We start from the raw sequence: 16,762 nt of genomic DNA on the forward strand, positions 1-16,762 counted from the left end.
TTCTCCAGTCGTGAGTGGTCTCAGAGGGGACGTAGGCCTCCAAGTCTTCCACAAGTGGGGATTTCCCCTTCTGGACCTGTTTGCCAGCAGGTGGAACAGGAAGTGCCTGAGCTTCTGCTCCCTAATGGGGCTGAAGTGGGGCTCCCTGGGAGATGCGCTCCTTACCACTTGGCCCAACTGTCTATTTTATGCATTCCCACCTTTCCCATTGGTCTGCAAGGTGCTCTTGTGGGTTCAGGAATTCAGGGCCTCCCTGATCCTCATCATGCCGGCGTGGCCCAGGCAACACTGGTTCACATCCTTCTTGAGGCCAGTCGCCCTCTCATTTGGACCTGGACCTCATCACACAGGACTTCAGCAGATTTCACCATCCGAACCTGTGATCTCTGCACCTAATGGCATGGAAGCTCCATGGCTGACAGCAACAGAGCTGCAGTGTTTGGAGCGGATGCAGGAGATCTTACTTGGGAGTACGAAACTTCCACTAGGGCCATTTACCTGGCCAGGTGGAAGCACTTCTCCATCTGGACTGCCCAGAAGTGGGAATCGCCCATGGAGGTCCAGATCCTGCTAATCCTGAACTATCTCCTGGATCTTAGACTACAGGGGTTATCCTCCTTCTCAGTGAGGGTACACTTGGCAGCCATCTCTGCTTTACACCTGGGCTCCCAGGGCATGACCCTCATGGTACACAGGTTTCTGAAAGGGTTGGACACGCTCTATCCACGTGTCTGTCAGCCTGTTCCTCAATGGGACCTCAACCTGGTCCTGTCCAAACTCATGGGGCTTTCCTTTCAGACCCTGGTGATGTGCCTACTGCTTCACCTTTCTTGGAAGTGTCTTTCCTAGTGCCTGTCATGTCAGTCAGACATGCATCTGAACTGAGAGCCCTCACCTCAGACCCCCCGAATAGTTTTCTTTAAAGATAAGATCAGATTATTCTCCCCACCCCGCCTTCCTTCTGAAGGCGATGTTTCAATTTCATGTGGCCCAAGATATTTTCCTCGCAGTTTTTTACCCCTAATCCCATGGTTCGGGTGAGGAACAGGCGTTACACACTTTAGATGTTAGGAGAGCTTTAGCTTTTTATTTGGACTTCGGTAACTCTCCACAGCTCTTTGTAGCAATTGCAGAGAGGCTGCAGGGGCATCTGGTCTCTGCACAGTGGATCTCTTCATGGATTATGTCCTGTATCAAGGAGTGTTGTGTGCTGTCTAGGGTTGCTAGCCCCTCTCCTAACAGCCTACTCCTCTAGGACCCAAGCTTCCTCTACAGCATTTGTGGCCCAGGTCCCTATTCACACCTTTGCCAATCATTATGCACTGGGCCGTAGGGTGAGGGAAAACGTAGCCCTGGGGAGGGCTGTCCTACAATCAGTTGAAGGTAAGAACTCTGACCCCGCCTCTTTGGGTTTCTGCTTTGGAATCCGTTCATGGAACGGACATGAGCAATCACTCAAAGAAGAAAAATGATTACTTACCTTTGTAACTGTTGTTCTTCGAGATGTGTTGCTTATGTCCATTCCAAATCCCACCTTCCTCCCTTTCTTTGGAGTAGTCAGGTAAGAAGGAACCGAGGTCAGGGAGGGCCAACAGAGGTATATATTAGCTGATATATTGGCGCCACTCCAGGGAGCTCCCCTGCTGGTCCAATGGATACTGCTAAGAGAAAAACTTTTGGCTACACAGGCACGCAATGTACGCACACGTACATGGAATGGACATGAGCAACACATCTCGAAGAATAACAATTATGAAGGTAAGTAACTGTTTACCTCTTAATTCAGGAAATAAAGGCTCACAGTTCAGAAATCCTGAGTACAAGCCCTCAGAGTACTTAGCCAATGGAGTCCTTTTACTGCCAATTCCCACCCTGTTATATGATGTTAGTTTTTGCATTTTCACCCATGCTATGTCTAGACTATGGAGTTTGAACACAACATTTTTTGCAGAAAAGCAGACGCCCTGTTTTCCTTGTGCCATGAGGAAGAAGGGCTCTTCTGAAAGAGTAGGTTTTTCTGAAATTTGGCCCAAATTTCAGAAAAGCCTCTTTGGACAAAACTATCAGAGCGCAAACTGTGGAGCGCAATTTGCATACTTTTTCCGATAAAAAGCGACAGTCTAGACATAGCCCCTATGTCATGATTTTTGCCTTTCTGTGGCAACACCCTACAAAGAAGATTAAGGTATTCCTGCTGCTGACAGCTAATGGAGATTGTCTTTTACCTCAAGTAGTAAACTTTCTCCCTTTGGACCAATGAATCAATCATTTGTGGTCAGGTGCCTAATCTCTCTTCACCCCAGACTTAGAGGGAAACCTACTAAAATAGCCACAGAAAACAAACAATTTTCCTGGCTGTTACAAAGTTGTCTGGCTTCTGCCTTCATGTTCAGCACAAGGAAAGCTTCAATCCCAATGCCACAGAAATAAATTAGAAGGAAAGGTTATAGGTTTTTTTTTCTCTTTTAAATAGCAATAATGTGCAAAGTACATGGTTTAGCTTCTCTCATTACTACTTTACCGTAATGATATCTATCTTGATATAATATCTTGATATAATAGAGCATCAGATCCTTGTAAAACAGGTCCACTAATTTCAACACTGTAAGGGACATGAAAGTTTCTAAATATACAAAATTGTTGTAAGTATTGTAAAAACTATAAAGGCTTACAGATATAAATAATAAAATACTATAATTTCTTACAGGGTCCAACAAAGCTTCACCAATTTACATCAGTTCCTATTCTTCACCAGCAAGAGAACAAAATAGACGGCTACAGGTAACTTTTGAAATCTCATTCTAAAACGGGGATGGGAACCTACAGAGATGGGGAACCTACAGCCCTTGGGCCAGATCTGGACCCCAGCTTCCCTTGATCTAACCCATGAGGCTTGGGGCTCACCCCCTCTGCAGCAGGTCAAGCCAGTGCTGGTGCTTCATCCCTGAGACAAGTTTCCAAGCCTTGGCACATCCCCACGTGGCTGGAGAATGTGAGGGGAAAGCAGATGGGAGCTGGCACTAAAGCCCGCCTTCCCCCTACTCCCTCCCAGCCTAGCCAGCTCTGCCTAGAGAAAGGAGGATGTGGTTCTGCGCATTGCCACTCCCTCTACCCAACCCTTACCTCCAGCTAGGGGAACAGCAGCCCAGGGAAGCACTCACTTGCAGGCTCCACCCCATCACTCCCATTGGCTAGGAATCGTGACCACTGGGAGCAGTAGGGAAAGGTGTTTGCAAGCACAGCGTGGCACACCTGCCCTCCTGCTTCTTACTTGGGGGCCAGGTCAGTGAGGTTTGTATGTTTGGTTTTTTTTAACTTTGCTTTTCACTTGTATGTGGCCCCTGACTGATTTTTTTTTCAGTGCGTCAGTGGCCCCTAACCCAAAAAAGTTTCCTCATCCCTACTTAAAAAGAATACCATTAGCAAGGTTCAACATATAATGATAATATTGTTTGCTTTAATAGAACTAAAGAGAGAATATACAGTTGCGTGTTATGAATGTGCTTCAAAAAAAAGCACTTCTAATGTTTGGTTTTTTTTAGAGAGTGTTACTGTATCTGGAAACAACTTACCAGTTTATTGCCTTTGTATTTCCTTTTTTAACCTCTTAACTTTAATCACTTATCTATTCTTGTTGTGGCTGATCGAGAGCTCTATCTCCAGACTTGCCTTTTTTGGGGTAGTTTCTGAAGGAAGAGTCATAATCCATGCAGTCTAAAGATACTTTTGTTACCTGGATGTTTGATAGTACATATGGCTGTGTCTACTTCCCTTCCCCCTCACTCTCTCTGACCTCTGATTGCCAGTGGGTACAGTGGCACCAATGGTGGATGTAGAGTAATTGATGGGGGGAAATGAAGAATTTCTTCCACTGTTTCCCCTAGTCTTTGGTTTATATTTCATGCTTGTTTAATTTTAAAAAAATCTTCTCTGAACATTGACCCAATCGGTGGAGGAGCTGCACCCACTGAAAATTATGCACCTAAAAATCATAGTGGCTCAAAAAACAGTAATATTTGGTAGATCAGTATGCAAAGATTCAGCCACATCATGCCATTGTTTGAATGGGTAAAATATAGCTACATCAATGCATTAAAGCCTATATATACATAGGCTTTGAAAACTTACGGAAAGGTTAAAACAACCTCTTAAATATTTCCCATTAAAATCTAATTTTTAAAAATTATTTTTATTTGTCCATTTTATCAACAGCATCAGCAGTTGTACTACAGTCAAGATGACTCCAACAGAAAGAACTATGATGCATACAGATTATATTTACAGTCCCCACATAGCTATGAAGACCCCTATTTTGATGATCGAGTTCACTTTCCAGCCTCTACAGATTACATGACACAATATGGACTGAAATCTACCACAAATTATGTAGACTTCTATTCCACTAGACGACCCTCTTACAGAGCAGAACAATACCCAGGGTCACCTGATTCTTGGGTGTAGCATCAGAAATTCACACAGAGGAATGCTATAGTTTCTAAACTTGCTTGAGAAGAAATGGAATGGCCTGTTTGCTGTTTGGATGATGAAATGTGAAAGTGAAATAAAAGGAGGAACAAGGAGGAGCTTTTATCAGGAAGGTGAGAGAGAAATTGGAAGGCAGAACTTTTATGCTCTGTTTAGACTTTAGATCTAATTACTTGTAGTTCCTATAGTCTGGTGAAGGTGTGGGCGATGTGATGAAAGGTTTGAGAATTGAGTAAAATGAATTTGGAAAAAGTGTAGGTCAGATAAAATTGAAGCTGATTTTTAAAATGTGAATAAAAGACTTATGATAGTTTGTACAGAAAAATAAAATGGATGCCCTTTTTGTTTTATTGCTATTACTAAATGTCAAGATTGTATGCTATTACGTCTTGTAAATTTCTTTCATTGGTGTAAATATGGAAATGCCACATTGTTTAAAAGTGCCATCATTTGTAATGCAGTGTGTCGTTTGAAAACAAATTTGGAAAGCTGACATCTTTAAACAAAAAAATACAAGGAACTGTTATAAAAGTAAAAATTCAGTACATCATTTTTGTTTAAAAAATGAATGGTGTAATTTTGAAGCACAAAGTACAGTCAAGTATATCTCCATCTTTCTCATTCCCTGCCTCTTTCATAGGATACTTCACTGCCATTTTCTATGCACATGGAAGAAAAAATAAATGTGGAAGTCTCATCCATGGAAAGTTGTTCCCTGCTCATTTTTTATTTTCTGTGTAATACACAAAAACAAGTACAACAAATGTGAATTCTAATTGCATATTATAAGAAGCTTAAATATTTCTTGCCGTTTTGGCCCTTTTCCCGGCTTTCTAGAATTCGTGTACTTATTATTTGTCAAGCTGGTATACCAAAGCATGAAATTATGCACTTGCCCATCTCGCTTTTTCCTCTAGCTTAGTGTTTTTACTTTCTCAGTATGACAAGTTTCAGAGGGCTAGCCATGTTAGTCTGTTTCAGCAAAATAACAAGGAGTCCTGTGGCACCCAAAGACTAACACATTTATTTAGGCATAAGCTTTTGTGAACTGGAGCCCACTTTGTCAGATGCAATATAGTGAATCCAGGATATTTCACAGTTATATCATGTTTCTGCCAAAAAAACCACATTGGAATAGATTTACGCCCGTTTTTTACTTGACCATCTGGTCTATATTCCACTTGCTCCATTTACAATTCTTGTGTAAACACAATAATAAATCATGCATTTGTCCCATGAGGTTGATGCCATTAACCTTGTTATGTACATTTATTAAAATATTTATTTGCCATTGTTTCATTTTTCTTTATAGAGCTCAAAGTGCTTTACAGGTATCTCCACTTCATTGCTGGGGTAACTAAAGCACAGTAAGCTGAACTGAATCCTTAAGGTCACACAGCAAGTGAGCAGATAGAATCCACTTCTCCTGATTGTGTTTGCTAGAACACAGCTGCCTCTCTGGTAGTGAATGAAAAATTCCCAACAAAATTAATAAGATATAGGTCAAACCCTGATAGCCAATCCCCCCACTCAGTACAGTATGGTTGCATAGCTATAGTCAATGGCAGAATTTGCCCCCTCCCCCCCCCCACCCCCATGCAGATCATGCCTTCTATTTCCAAAAAGATCTTATTAATGCAGAATATCTTAATTTATTCCTGTTTTAGTCCACCTCTAAACAGATTATTTAGAAGACTGTTGATGTTGTCATAGCAATTTACAGCACTTGGGTGCAGAGAATATAGCCCAAAGAACAGTAATTGTTTCTAAACTTGCTTGAAAAGAAATGGAATAGCCTATGGGTTACTCATATGTTTGCATGTGTTGTCTGTTTAAAAATTGACTGTAAACATGTAAGGGTACATCTACACTGCGCAGCTATTTCAGGATACCAGAGGTATCCCAAAATAGCTACCCAGCATCTTAACAATCTGCCTGTTACTTTGGAATATTTTTCGAAATAATGGGCGCACTATTTCGGCATCCCTGTAACCGGTTAAGGGATGTCTCGAAATAGTGCATTATTTCAAAATGTGATGCTGTGTAGACACACCAAATTTCAAAATAAGATATGCAATTTGCATAGGGAAACTTGCATATCTTAGTTCAAGTATAGGGTGCTAAATGTACCCCAAATTATGTAGTGTAAATGCACTCCAAATGAAGTGGTGATGGACTCTTAATACAGATTGAACTTGTCTAGTCTGGCACTCTGTTGGCTGGTAATGTCCATGATCTGGCATGATTTTAGTTAGCCATGTCCACTTACCATGGGAGTGGCCAGGTCTCCTGCAGTCCCATAAAGTTTGTTTATAGCCACCAGTTCTGGTGCTCAGTGTTGTGTGCTGTTGTTTAGGCCCTAAATGTCTTCTAGGAGCCCAGTAAGCAGTGGAAGTTTTGATAATGGTTCTTGACAATATTGACCTCCCATGGGTCAGCAAATTCTCTGATTTGGCATCAGTCATGTGCCGGACTAGAGTGGGTGCTGGAGTAGAGAGGGTGCCGGACTAGAGAGGTTCAACCTGTAAAATAATAATACCTTGCAGTGCCATATTATCTTGAGAACCTAAAGCTGCATAATAAAAGAATTTAAAAGGGGGCAATTACTTTTATTAGGAAGTATTAGCAAGATATTTCAAGATCTACCAGCCTACAGTCTGTGTCTTTTTTTAGCTCTGATGTCATCATTTGCTTGTCAAAGGGAGGAGTTATGATTTAGTTTACAACTTTGCTTCCTGAAAGTAGATGTTTCCTCTGCAGATGGCTACAGTCCATAGTGTTCTTTTCTCAGAATCCAGTTGTGCTGGTGGCCCAAGAGAGACTATGGAGGAATCCACTTGAGTACTGAGCAGTAGTGTGATGAAGTGACTCTGCTTCTCTGCTGAAATTGTGTTCAGTAGAGTTCAGAAGCAAGAGACTGAAGAAATCTCTCCAGTCCTGATTCTTCTGTGCCATAACACGGATATTATGTTAGTTTACTTTTGTTTTTTATTGGTCTCTTGTATTTTATACATTGTTGTCATGTCTTAGTGTAATACCAATTAAAATGAACTGTATAGTAAGTTTATTGGCTAATTCCTTTCATACACTGTTTCAGAATTGAAGAGTTGAAAAGAAATTACGATTGGGCAAGATTGTTTATTTTTGGCGCACTGATTTTTATGTTCCAATTAGAATTTTGGTCTGGTTTCAAAATGTGAGGTGCAACTTACAAGGTGAATTCCTTTAACGAGAATCAAGCTCACAATTGTGCATTTGGGTTGACATCTCCATGGAGGACACAATACAAATGGAAAAGGCATAATTAACTAGAACAAAGAGCAGATGGCCTTGGGAAAGGGATGCTGATTTGGAAATTAAATGCCAGCAGGAAGCTGGGAAGCAATCATTTTTGTATACCTCTTCCACAGCATTAAACTGCAAATGTGGTACAAGAAAAACAGGAGCCAAAACTTTATTGAAAGCAACACATCTAATCCTGAAGGGATTTCAAAGATATGCAACAGAGACTTAGAGACGTACAAATCTTTCTTGGAGGATTCATAAGTAGAAATAACTTTTGTGGAATTAAGTCAGAAGGGGGCAAAGTCAAAGGATAGGTAGAGGTATTACTGAGGGGTCTAAAGGAGACGAAGTGGAAGACGGTAACAAGAGAACTAATACCAGTAAACTGAGTCTGATGGGCTACGTCTACACTGCAGCACTATTTCAGAATATCCAAGATTTCCCACATCTTAACAGCAAGCCCATTCTTTCAAAATATAACGGGCTTGCTATTTCAACATCCCTGTAAATGTCATTCCACGAGGAGAAAGGGACATTTTGGAATAGCAGGTTATTTCAGAATTGACAAGCTATGCAATTTGCGTAGCTTATTTCGAGCTGCAGGTGCAGTGGAGATGCACCCATGCTGTCCTGCCAAAGGGTCTTAGGAGGTAATCAAAGAAGTAATCACCTCCTATAAAGGATATTGCTTTCAGATCTGTGGTCTTGTCTGCATGGAAAATGCTTATTGTGGGCAAGAGTTAAGTTTTAGGGGCATACGGTTACAGCTGTGCATGTGCCTGCCCTTAGTAGTTACATATAAACAAGTGTCTATGGAAAGCTAAACAAAACAGGAGTTTTAAGGATAGATTTTGGAAAGGAGAGGAAGGATGTTTGTCTTTCACTCTGATGAAGGCTGTTCCAAACTTAGGGTTTATCTTCACTATCAAGGTATCTTTACCCTCCCTTCTTGAGTGTTGACCCAATCTTCTTCCATCCACACACAAGGCTAGTTGTGATATAAATCAAGGCTATCTCAGGTTAATAAGGGACCCATTTTTCAAGAAAGACACAGGCTAACTAATATAGGTACTGATAGACCTCTGATGTTTTCCAACAGTTATCCCTCTCCCTCTCCACATGCTAAGCTAATTTAATGCTGCAGTAAAGACTTAATCTTGAGGTGCCATGATAAGAATTACCACCGCAAAGAGAGAGAAAGATAAATGGAGCATTTGGTAGAGGTGGTTGGGTAGAACCTGTTATGAATTTTCAAGAAGATAATGTCAGAGTGTGTTCAGGAAACTGTGTAAATCTTCACAGTGAAGAAAAGGAGCTTGAATTTGAAGTGTAAAAGGAAAAGAAGCCACGTAGGAGGTTTGTGAAAAAATCCATAACAGAGGTGATCATTTGAATTAACTAAAGAGAGAAACTATGAGAGAGCACCCAAAGTCAATAGCTAGGTTTGAAAATGTAGGTGATTTTAGCAATTGTAAAAGAGATTAATGGGTTCTAAAGCTTTATGGGTGGGGAACAAAAGCACTGGAAGCAAATTTGGATGTGAGCAATGAATGGAAAAAAATTATTAGTGGCCCTGGATAAATGAATGCAGTTATCAACAAGTGGTGCAAAAAAGATTGTAAATTTGAAATAAGTATGGGACACTTGAAAATATCTGAGAGGTGAGTCTGGTTAGAAGAGAAGATTTCAAAGTAGAATGGAATCTTCGTGCATTGTGGGCATAAAGGTGGAGTCTGATGTTGGGAGCAAATGAGGCTTCCCAAAGTAAAAGAACATTCTTTCTGAAAGAAAGTAGGAGTAGGAATGTTGCCAGCTTATAAATATTACATAGTAATGAATGTGAAGTTTATAATGTTTTAATCAAGAATCAATAATTGATAGTGTTATTTATTACATTTTCAGATGAGGGCTTCAGTTTCTTCCACTTCTGTCTCCACTGTCCTACCTCTCGTTCCTCCTGGAATTGGATAGAAGTAACTGCATTTAATAATTCAAAATTATGAACATTGTCAAATACTTTTCACTCACAATGTCACCTTCCTTACAACTATTAGAATCTGATGAGGCACTTGAGTTCTATCTAATTAAAATAATTATATAGACCAGGACTGCAGCAAATGTGGCCCATGGGGAGTTAGTTAATCCCCCAGTTCCCAAACAAATTTGTTCCTTTGCAGGCTGTTATGTTCTATGCCAACATTAAATTTTCTAACTAGAAGGATAATTAAGCACTGAAACAGGTTACCTAGGGAAATTGTAGAATCCCTGTCTTTCAAAGATTTTAAGAAGTTAGACAACCACCTGTCAGGGATGTTCTAGGTATATTTAATCATGCCTCGGCAAGGAGAGTTGGACTCACTACCTGACACCAGATTCCTTCCAGATTACATTTCTGTGTGTAAAAAAGTAAACATTCTGGGATGTATTAGCAGGAATATTGTATGCAAGACCTGAGAAGGATTCAGCAGGACAACTGTGTATAGTTCTGGGTGCCACTTTACAGGAAAGATGTGGACAAGCTGGAAAAAAAATCAAAGAATAGCAACAAAAATTATTAAAAGTATGGAAAATCTGAACTAAAAGTAAAGACGGAAAAAATGGGTTTGTTTAGTCTGGAGAAGAGAAGATATGATAATTTTCAAGTACATAAAAGGTTGTTATAAGGAGGGAGAAAAATTGTTCTTCTTAACCTCTGATGATAGAACAAAAAGCAACAGCTTAAATTGCAGTAAGGGAGGTTTAGGTTGGATATTAAAAACTTCCTGTCATGTTAGTTAAGCACTGGAACAAACTGCCTAGGGAAGCTATGTGATCTCCATCATTAGAGGGTTTAAAGAACAGGTCAGACAAACATTTGTCAAGAATGGACAAGCTGTTAAGTATCATATAATCATAGAACCATAGAGCTGGAAGAGACCTCAGATGGTCATCAAGTCCAGCCCCTGCTCTAGGCAGGACCAATCCCAACTAAATCAACCCAGCCAGGGCTTTGTCAAGCCGAGACTTAAACACCTCTAAGGATGAAGACTCCACTACTTCCCTAGGTAACCCATTCCAGTGCTTCACCACCCCCCTAGTGAAATAGTTTTTCCTAATATCCAACCTGGACCTCTCCCACTACAACTTGAGACCATTGCTCCTTGTTCTGCCATCTGTCACTACTGAGAACAGCCTCCCTCCATCCTCTTCGGAACCTCCCTTCAGGAAGTTGAAGGCTGCTATCAAATCCCCCCTCACTCTTCACTTCTGCAGACTAAACAGACCCAAGTCCCTCAGCCTCTCCTCATAAGTCATATGCTCTAGCCCCCTAATCATTTTGGTTGCCTGACTTGAGTGACAAGGATTAGACTATGGCTACATCTAGACTGCAGAGTTTTTCCGGAGGTATCCCAGAAAAACTCTGCCGCATCCAAGGAACGTCTGCTTTTCCAAAAAAAAAAATTCAGAAAGGCAGACATTTTTTTGAGATTCCTGTAAACCTCATTTCACAAGGAAGAAGGGTTGTTCCGAAAAAGGATTTTTTTCCAACACTTGGCCTAGTGTAGATGGGCCAAATGTCAGAAAAGCCTTTTCCGAAAAAAGAATCGGAAAAAGATATGCAAATTGCTGTATCTTTTTCCAATAGAACTGTGTAGTCTAGACACAGCCTATAAGTCCAGTTTAGCTCCTTTCAAGTCCTGCATATTTGTATTCAATGATCTATACACAAGCATTAGGAGCCATTAATCGAACTGATAACTGAGGGGACTCAGTTGCATAAAGTTCATATTTCTTTATGGCACTATTATCCTACAGAGAAAGAACACGAAGATGGATTTCAGTCATTAGTTTGAAGCATGTTAATCTGATGATGTGGAAAAATTTAACGACTGTGCATACTATTCAACCTGCTAACTGAATTAGATGGAAAGCATGATAGTCTTTTTATATATTTATAAACCTCATGTTGTAAGTAATTTTGTATTGCTCCATGTATTTAAAAAAAATTAACAGATTAGGACTTATTACATATTTAACTACATTATAGCTACATGGGTGAAGCACCTGTAAACAGACAATAAGTAGAGCAAGAGAAAGCTATTACAGGAGAACTGACAGCTTGGTGAAAAGGAAAAAGATTGAGTGAATTTTAAGATAATATCAGATGTTACAAGACTCTACAATTTTTTGCAGTCTTGTAAGCTGCTGATAGATCAGGAAGAGTACTCCAATACTTAGTTTCCAACTGTTACAAATTTAGAAATAATTCCTCTCTCCTCCCCCACTGATATGTGAAATGTCATGATGTCTATTTCCACCTACACCACAAAATTGTTGCTGTTTATCTGCAGAACGTTGAAAAATTGTTTTTTCCTTTTTTGGAATTCATGTGCACCAATCAAGTAGCTGCCTCAAGAGAATAAAGTCTTTTACAAAAATTTCATTAATGGGAATTTTCACTTATTTTGATGTGTGTACAATACCTCCACTTCACTGAATTTTCTGCTATAGGGCTAGTTAATTGTACATTTTCAGATCTAAAATTCTGATTTCTATTTTCCAACTGTGCTTCCTGGTGAAATATTCATAACACTGTAAAAAAGCTGCCAAGCAGTAAAAGAATCATCTATTTAGAAATGCTCTCTCTCGCTCTCTCTCTCTGAATATATATATATATGCGCAAATCACTGATCAACCTCAGTTTGTAACAAGACCTTCCCTCCTTGGAGTTACGTGACACCACCAGACCAACTAGTGCAAAACAATAAAGTATTCTCCCCTTTATATCTAAGTCATTAGTGGTGGCTTAAATATGCTTACACCGAACATCCCATCTCTTTGTTCTGTCAACACCCATCATGTTATGGTACTGGAAAAGTAATGAAATAATCATTATACCAATGTTGATTTGTTAAAATCAGGTTGAACTTGAAAAACAGCCTAGCTGGTTGGCTAATACCAGATTGGCTAGTGAGTGTTTAAAACAAACAAAAAACACAAAGCCCCTCAAATGGATACTTTATTAGAACAAATGAATCTGTATTCTTCTTAAACATAATTACACAAAGCTAAGCTTTTGGGCTAGAGTTCACGAAGTTCATTGCAATGTGATTTCTTCTGTATTGGTCTTAATTTGAACTTTACTGTTTTCAGCTGGTGATCATGGAAATGTTTTCTTCTAAATTATTTCCATGTTCCACCAGTCCCTGAAGTGTGTTTGTTAATGGATTTCACGTGAATTGTACATCCAAAACTATGATCTTTTCACTCAAACCCAAATTCAAAAAGTTTGTTTTCAGAACAAATTAATTTCCAGTCTAAGTACGGTTCTTGGTTACTTTTGTTTGCTTGTTTTTTTACACATTTCATTCAATACTGGGCAATCATTTCCTCAAGAAAAAAGTGGGCAGGACTTGGTGCAGGGAAAAACATAGCTGTGTATTGGTCTGTTCTGTAGGATACTTAGTACTAATAGCAGTCATAAGATTCCCATCCCCCAAGTTTCTCAACAACATTCCAAAGGTGAAATGCATCTAGAATGATGATCCTGACTGCATCACTGTAGGAGCATCCTACCCGCTGGAGATATATTAATATTTTACACTTACTTGGAAATCTTACGTGAAAAAAATCCCAAAGTACTTGCGAAGAATGGGACAAGTTCTGAATAAATTCCCAGTGTCTCTCATTTACTCCAGTAGTAGTAGCTGATAGACAGAAGCTCTTTGGGTTTGGTCATATGCCAACACAACTATATCTCCACTTAATTACTTTATGCTACCACCTTTGAGATGATGGGGAGCGAGCAGGGCCTAGATATTTCAGAATATTCTGCATAGGTGTGTGTTGAATTCTGCTTAAGGGCACAGAGTGCCATTTTTAAGAACAAAGTGTCATGAAATTGTTACTATATAGGCTGAGCAGAGAGACCCTTCATTTTAAAAAAATGGTGCTAGTACTATCTTCCAAAAGACAAATTCCAGACCTAATCCAGATTGACAAACAAACCTATGTTGCAAAGCCTTAAAGAAGCTGCTGCCTCCACCTGACAGGTTTGAGGGCAGTACCTTAGCCCTCTCAGATGACAGATGACCAGAGCAAGGAGGAACACTAGTGGTCTCCAGAATTAGAAGAGACCTGCTGCTGAAAAAGTGAGAATTAAAACAGCAGAAAGTCAGGCCAATCTTGAAGACTTAACATTTTGTTACAAGGCTGTCAAGTTATTTGTTGCAAACTAAACCAGAATTAAACTCTGACCATTAAAAACTGCATTTTCAAAGGCATAATAAATTGGAAATATGTGAACCAGGAGATTAAAAAAAATTAAACTTTTAAAAAAGATAATCTTTCTAAAAGCGCACCAAAAGACTACAAGTAAAAAAAAAAAATGCACCAAAAAGTCAAAAATAAAGTTTTCAGCTAGCACTTTTGGAAAAAGGTTGGATGGCTAAGAACGATGTTTCTAACTGTTAGCCATCCAACCTTTCTCCTAAATTGCTAGCCAAAAACTTTATTTTTGATTTTTTGGTGCACGGCGGCCACGTTGACCCGTGCAGCGCAGCACTGAGACAGGCAGCAAAACACGCCTGCCGCGTTGGCTCACATGGTGCAGCACTGAGGCAGGGGGCAGAGCACGCTGGTTGCGTTAGCCATTGTGGCAGCATTTCCCCACAAGTGGATCTGCGACACTGAGGCAGGCAGCAGAGCATGCCTGCTGCATCAGCCATTGTGGCAGCGGAGCCGCGCGGCACTGCACTGAGCCAGGCCGTGTTGGCGCATGCTCAGAAGCTGGCGGGAGTGGCAAGTTGAAAATTCCATAACAGACAGACAAGAACGGTGGCCATTTAATAGAAAGATTGTCTAATAATAATAATTAATCAAATTGACTCCTCTCTCACCAAACAAAAATGGTAAATGAGAAAAGATTTATACAGGACATGCAGGCTCTTGACAATGCTATAATTACACATTCTATAGCTATTAATCAGGCATTTGCTGAGTTCTTTGGGTATATACACACTTGTAACCATGCTTACTCACTAGTGAATGTAAACAACCATTTAACTCAAACATATCTGAGCAGATTGTTAGAAGCCATATGGAGATAAAGGTGTCTGCACCAAAGATGGTAAATGGATTTTGATTGATTTTTCTATGTAATTTTTTTTAAATGGTGTAATTTTTTTAGTCATTTCAAGGACTTCATTAAGTCCCAGGCAGAGGTTCTAGGCAATGGACACCTTGTCGGCTCCAACAGTGATGGTTTTCAAATATTCCTTTGCCCACATGCAGGAATGGTTTTAGCTGACCCGTGAGCAGTTCTGTAAGTATTTGCAGTTTTCAGGCATTCACAGTGGTTAATCGTATACTGCCAAGCAATACTTTCAATGGAATATACTACAGTATGTGTTTTATATTGGCTGTAAAATTATAGTTTGGTTTTAAAAAAAAAAGTTGAGGTAGGACAGCTACATACCACGGGGCTATTGAACAGGTGCATTCGGATAGGGTTTAATCAGACTTGTTTGCTGTGTCAGCCAGTCAGAGGAGAATAGCCTACTGGGCTGCACAGAGGGTGATGGGGAGGCTCTTGAGTATCAATCCTGGTTCTACTATTGATTCTCTCTTTGTTTCTCTATCTGTAAAATAGTCACAGTAATACTGACTTTTTTACCTCATTGGAGTGATCTGAGAACTAATCAATTTATGCCAGTGCAGGGCCTTGAAGATGTAAAGAGTTTTGTTATCAGACACTGGTTGATGTTTGAGTGTATGTTCTGATTGCACATGTCGTAGAATCATAGGACTGGAAGGACCTTGAGAGATCATCTGGTCCAGTTCTAATGGTAGGACTTAGTGTTTGGCAGCTAGCTCTTAAAAATTTCCAATAATGGAGATTCCACAACTTCCTAAGAAATCAATTCCAGCATTTACCAACCCTGACAGGTTGGTATTTTTCCCCTAAACCTTCCTTTCTGCAATTTAAACCCATTGCTTCTTGGCCTTGCTTCCTTGTACTAATCTTTTATGTGTTTGAAAACTATTATATCCCCTCAGTCTTCTCTTTTCCTGACTAAAGAAACACAATCTTGCATCACAAGGTATGTTTTCTAGACCTTTAATCATTTGTGTGACTCCTCGCTAGACTTTCTCCAATTTGTCCACATCTTTCCTGAAATGTGGCACCCAGAACTGGACACAATACTTCAGTTGAGGCAGGGGTGGGCAATAATTTTACAGGGGGGGGCACTTTGCTAATTTATGAAGTGGCCCCAGGTCTCCCCAGAAGGAAGAGGAGAGGCCAGGATACTTTCCTGTTCCCCCTCCCACAGACCCTGATTGGCCTGGGGTGTGAGAGCACATGAAGTCTTTGCCCCTGCCCTCCCCATGCCTAGAGAGAACTGCCAGCTGTTCTGAATAACTGATGGTTCCCTCTAGGCATCTTCCCCCTTGCAGGACCCTAGGAAACTTTGCAAATTCTCCCCAGCCCCAGAACAATCAGGGCCTGGGGGCAGGAGGAATGTGTGAAGTCTCTCGCTCCCTGCACCCACCCTGCAAGGGGCACATGGCACTTTAGTGAAAGGGCTGGCGGAGACCTCATGGGCCTCCTGCCCCCACCCTGAAAGGAGCATGCAGCACTTTTACTCTAAGTGTCACATGCCCCTTGCAGGGCAGAGGGAGACTTTGCACGCTCTCCCGCCCCCATGCCAATCAGGGCCTGGGGGCGGGAGATGCATACAAAGTCTCTCACTCCCTGCCCCTGCCCTAAAAGGGGGCAGGGAAGCAGCAGGATGTCCGCGGGCTAGATCCTCCCACTTGGAGGGCCAGATCTGGCCAGCGGAGGCCCCTTTGCCCACCCCTGAGTTGAGGCCTAATCAGCATAGAGTGGAATGGAAGAATTACTTCTTACGTTGTGCTTACAACATTCCTGATAATACATCCCAGAATTATGTTTGGTTTTTTTGAACGAGTTTTACAGTGTTGACTCCTATTTAGCTTGTGTTCCACTATA

General features: G+C 40.7%; 1 protein-coding gene across 9 annotated transcripts in view; it reads left to right on the forward strand.

Moving 5' to 3' along the window:
* PKP4 (plakophilin 4) overlaps positions 1-5,774 on the forward strand; it is a 243,491-nt gene extending 237,717 nt beyond the window's left edge. For all 9 annotated transcript variants that reach the window (XM_075933439.1, XM_075933435.1, XM_075933437.1 and 6 more), the window contains 2 exons: positions 2,708-2,781; positions 4,213-5,774. In XM_075933439.1, coding sequence (XP_075789554.1) covers positions 2,708-2,781; positions 4,213-4,461 — 323 coding nt within the window. In that variant the 3' untranslated portion in view covers positions 4,462-5,774. The remainder of the gene's footprint in view (positions 1-2,707; positions 2,782-4,212) is intronic.
* Positions 5,775-16,762: the final 10,988 nt, after the last annotated feature.

This window comes from Pelodiscus sinensis, chromosome 7, assembly GCF_049634645.1.
Source record: "Pelodiscus sinensis isolate JC-2024 chromosome 7, ASM4963464v1, whole genome shotgun sequence".
NCBI classification, from domain to species: Eukaryota; Metazoa; Chordata; order Testudines; family Trionychidae; genus Pelodiscus; species Pelodiscus sinensis.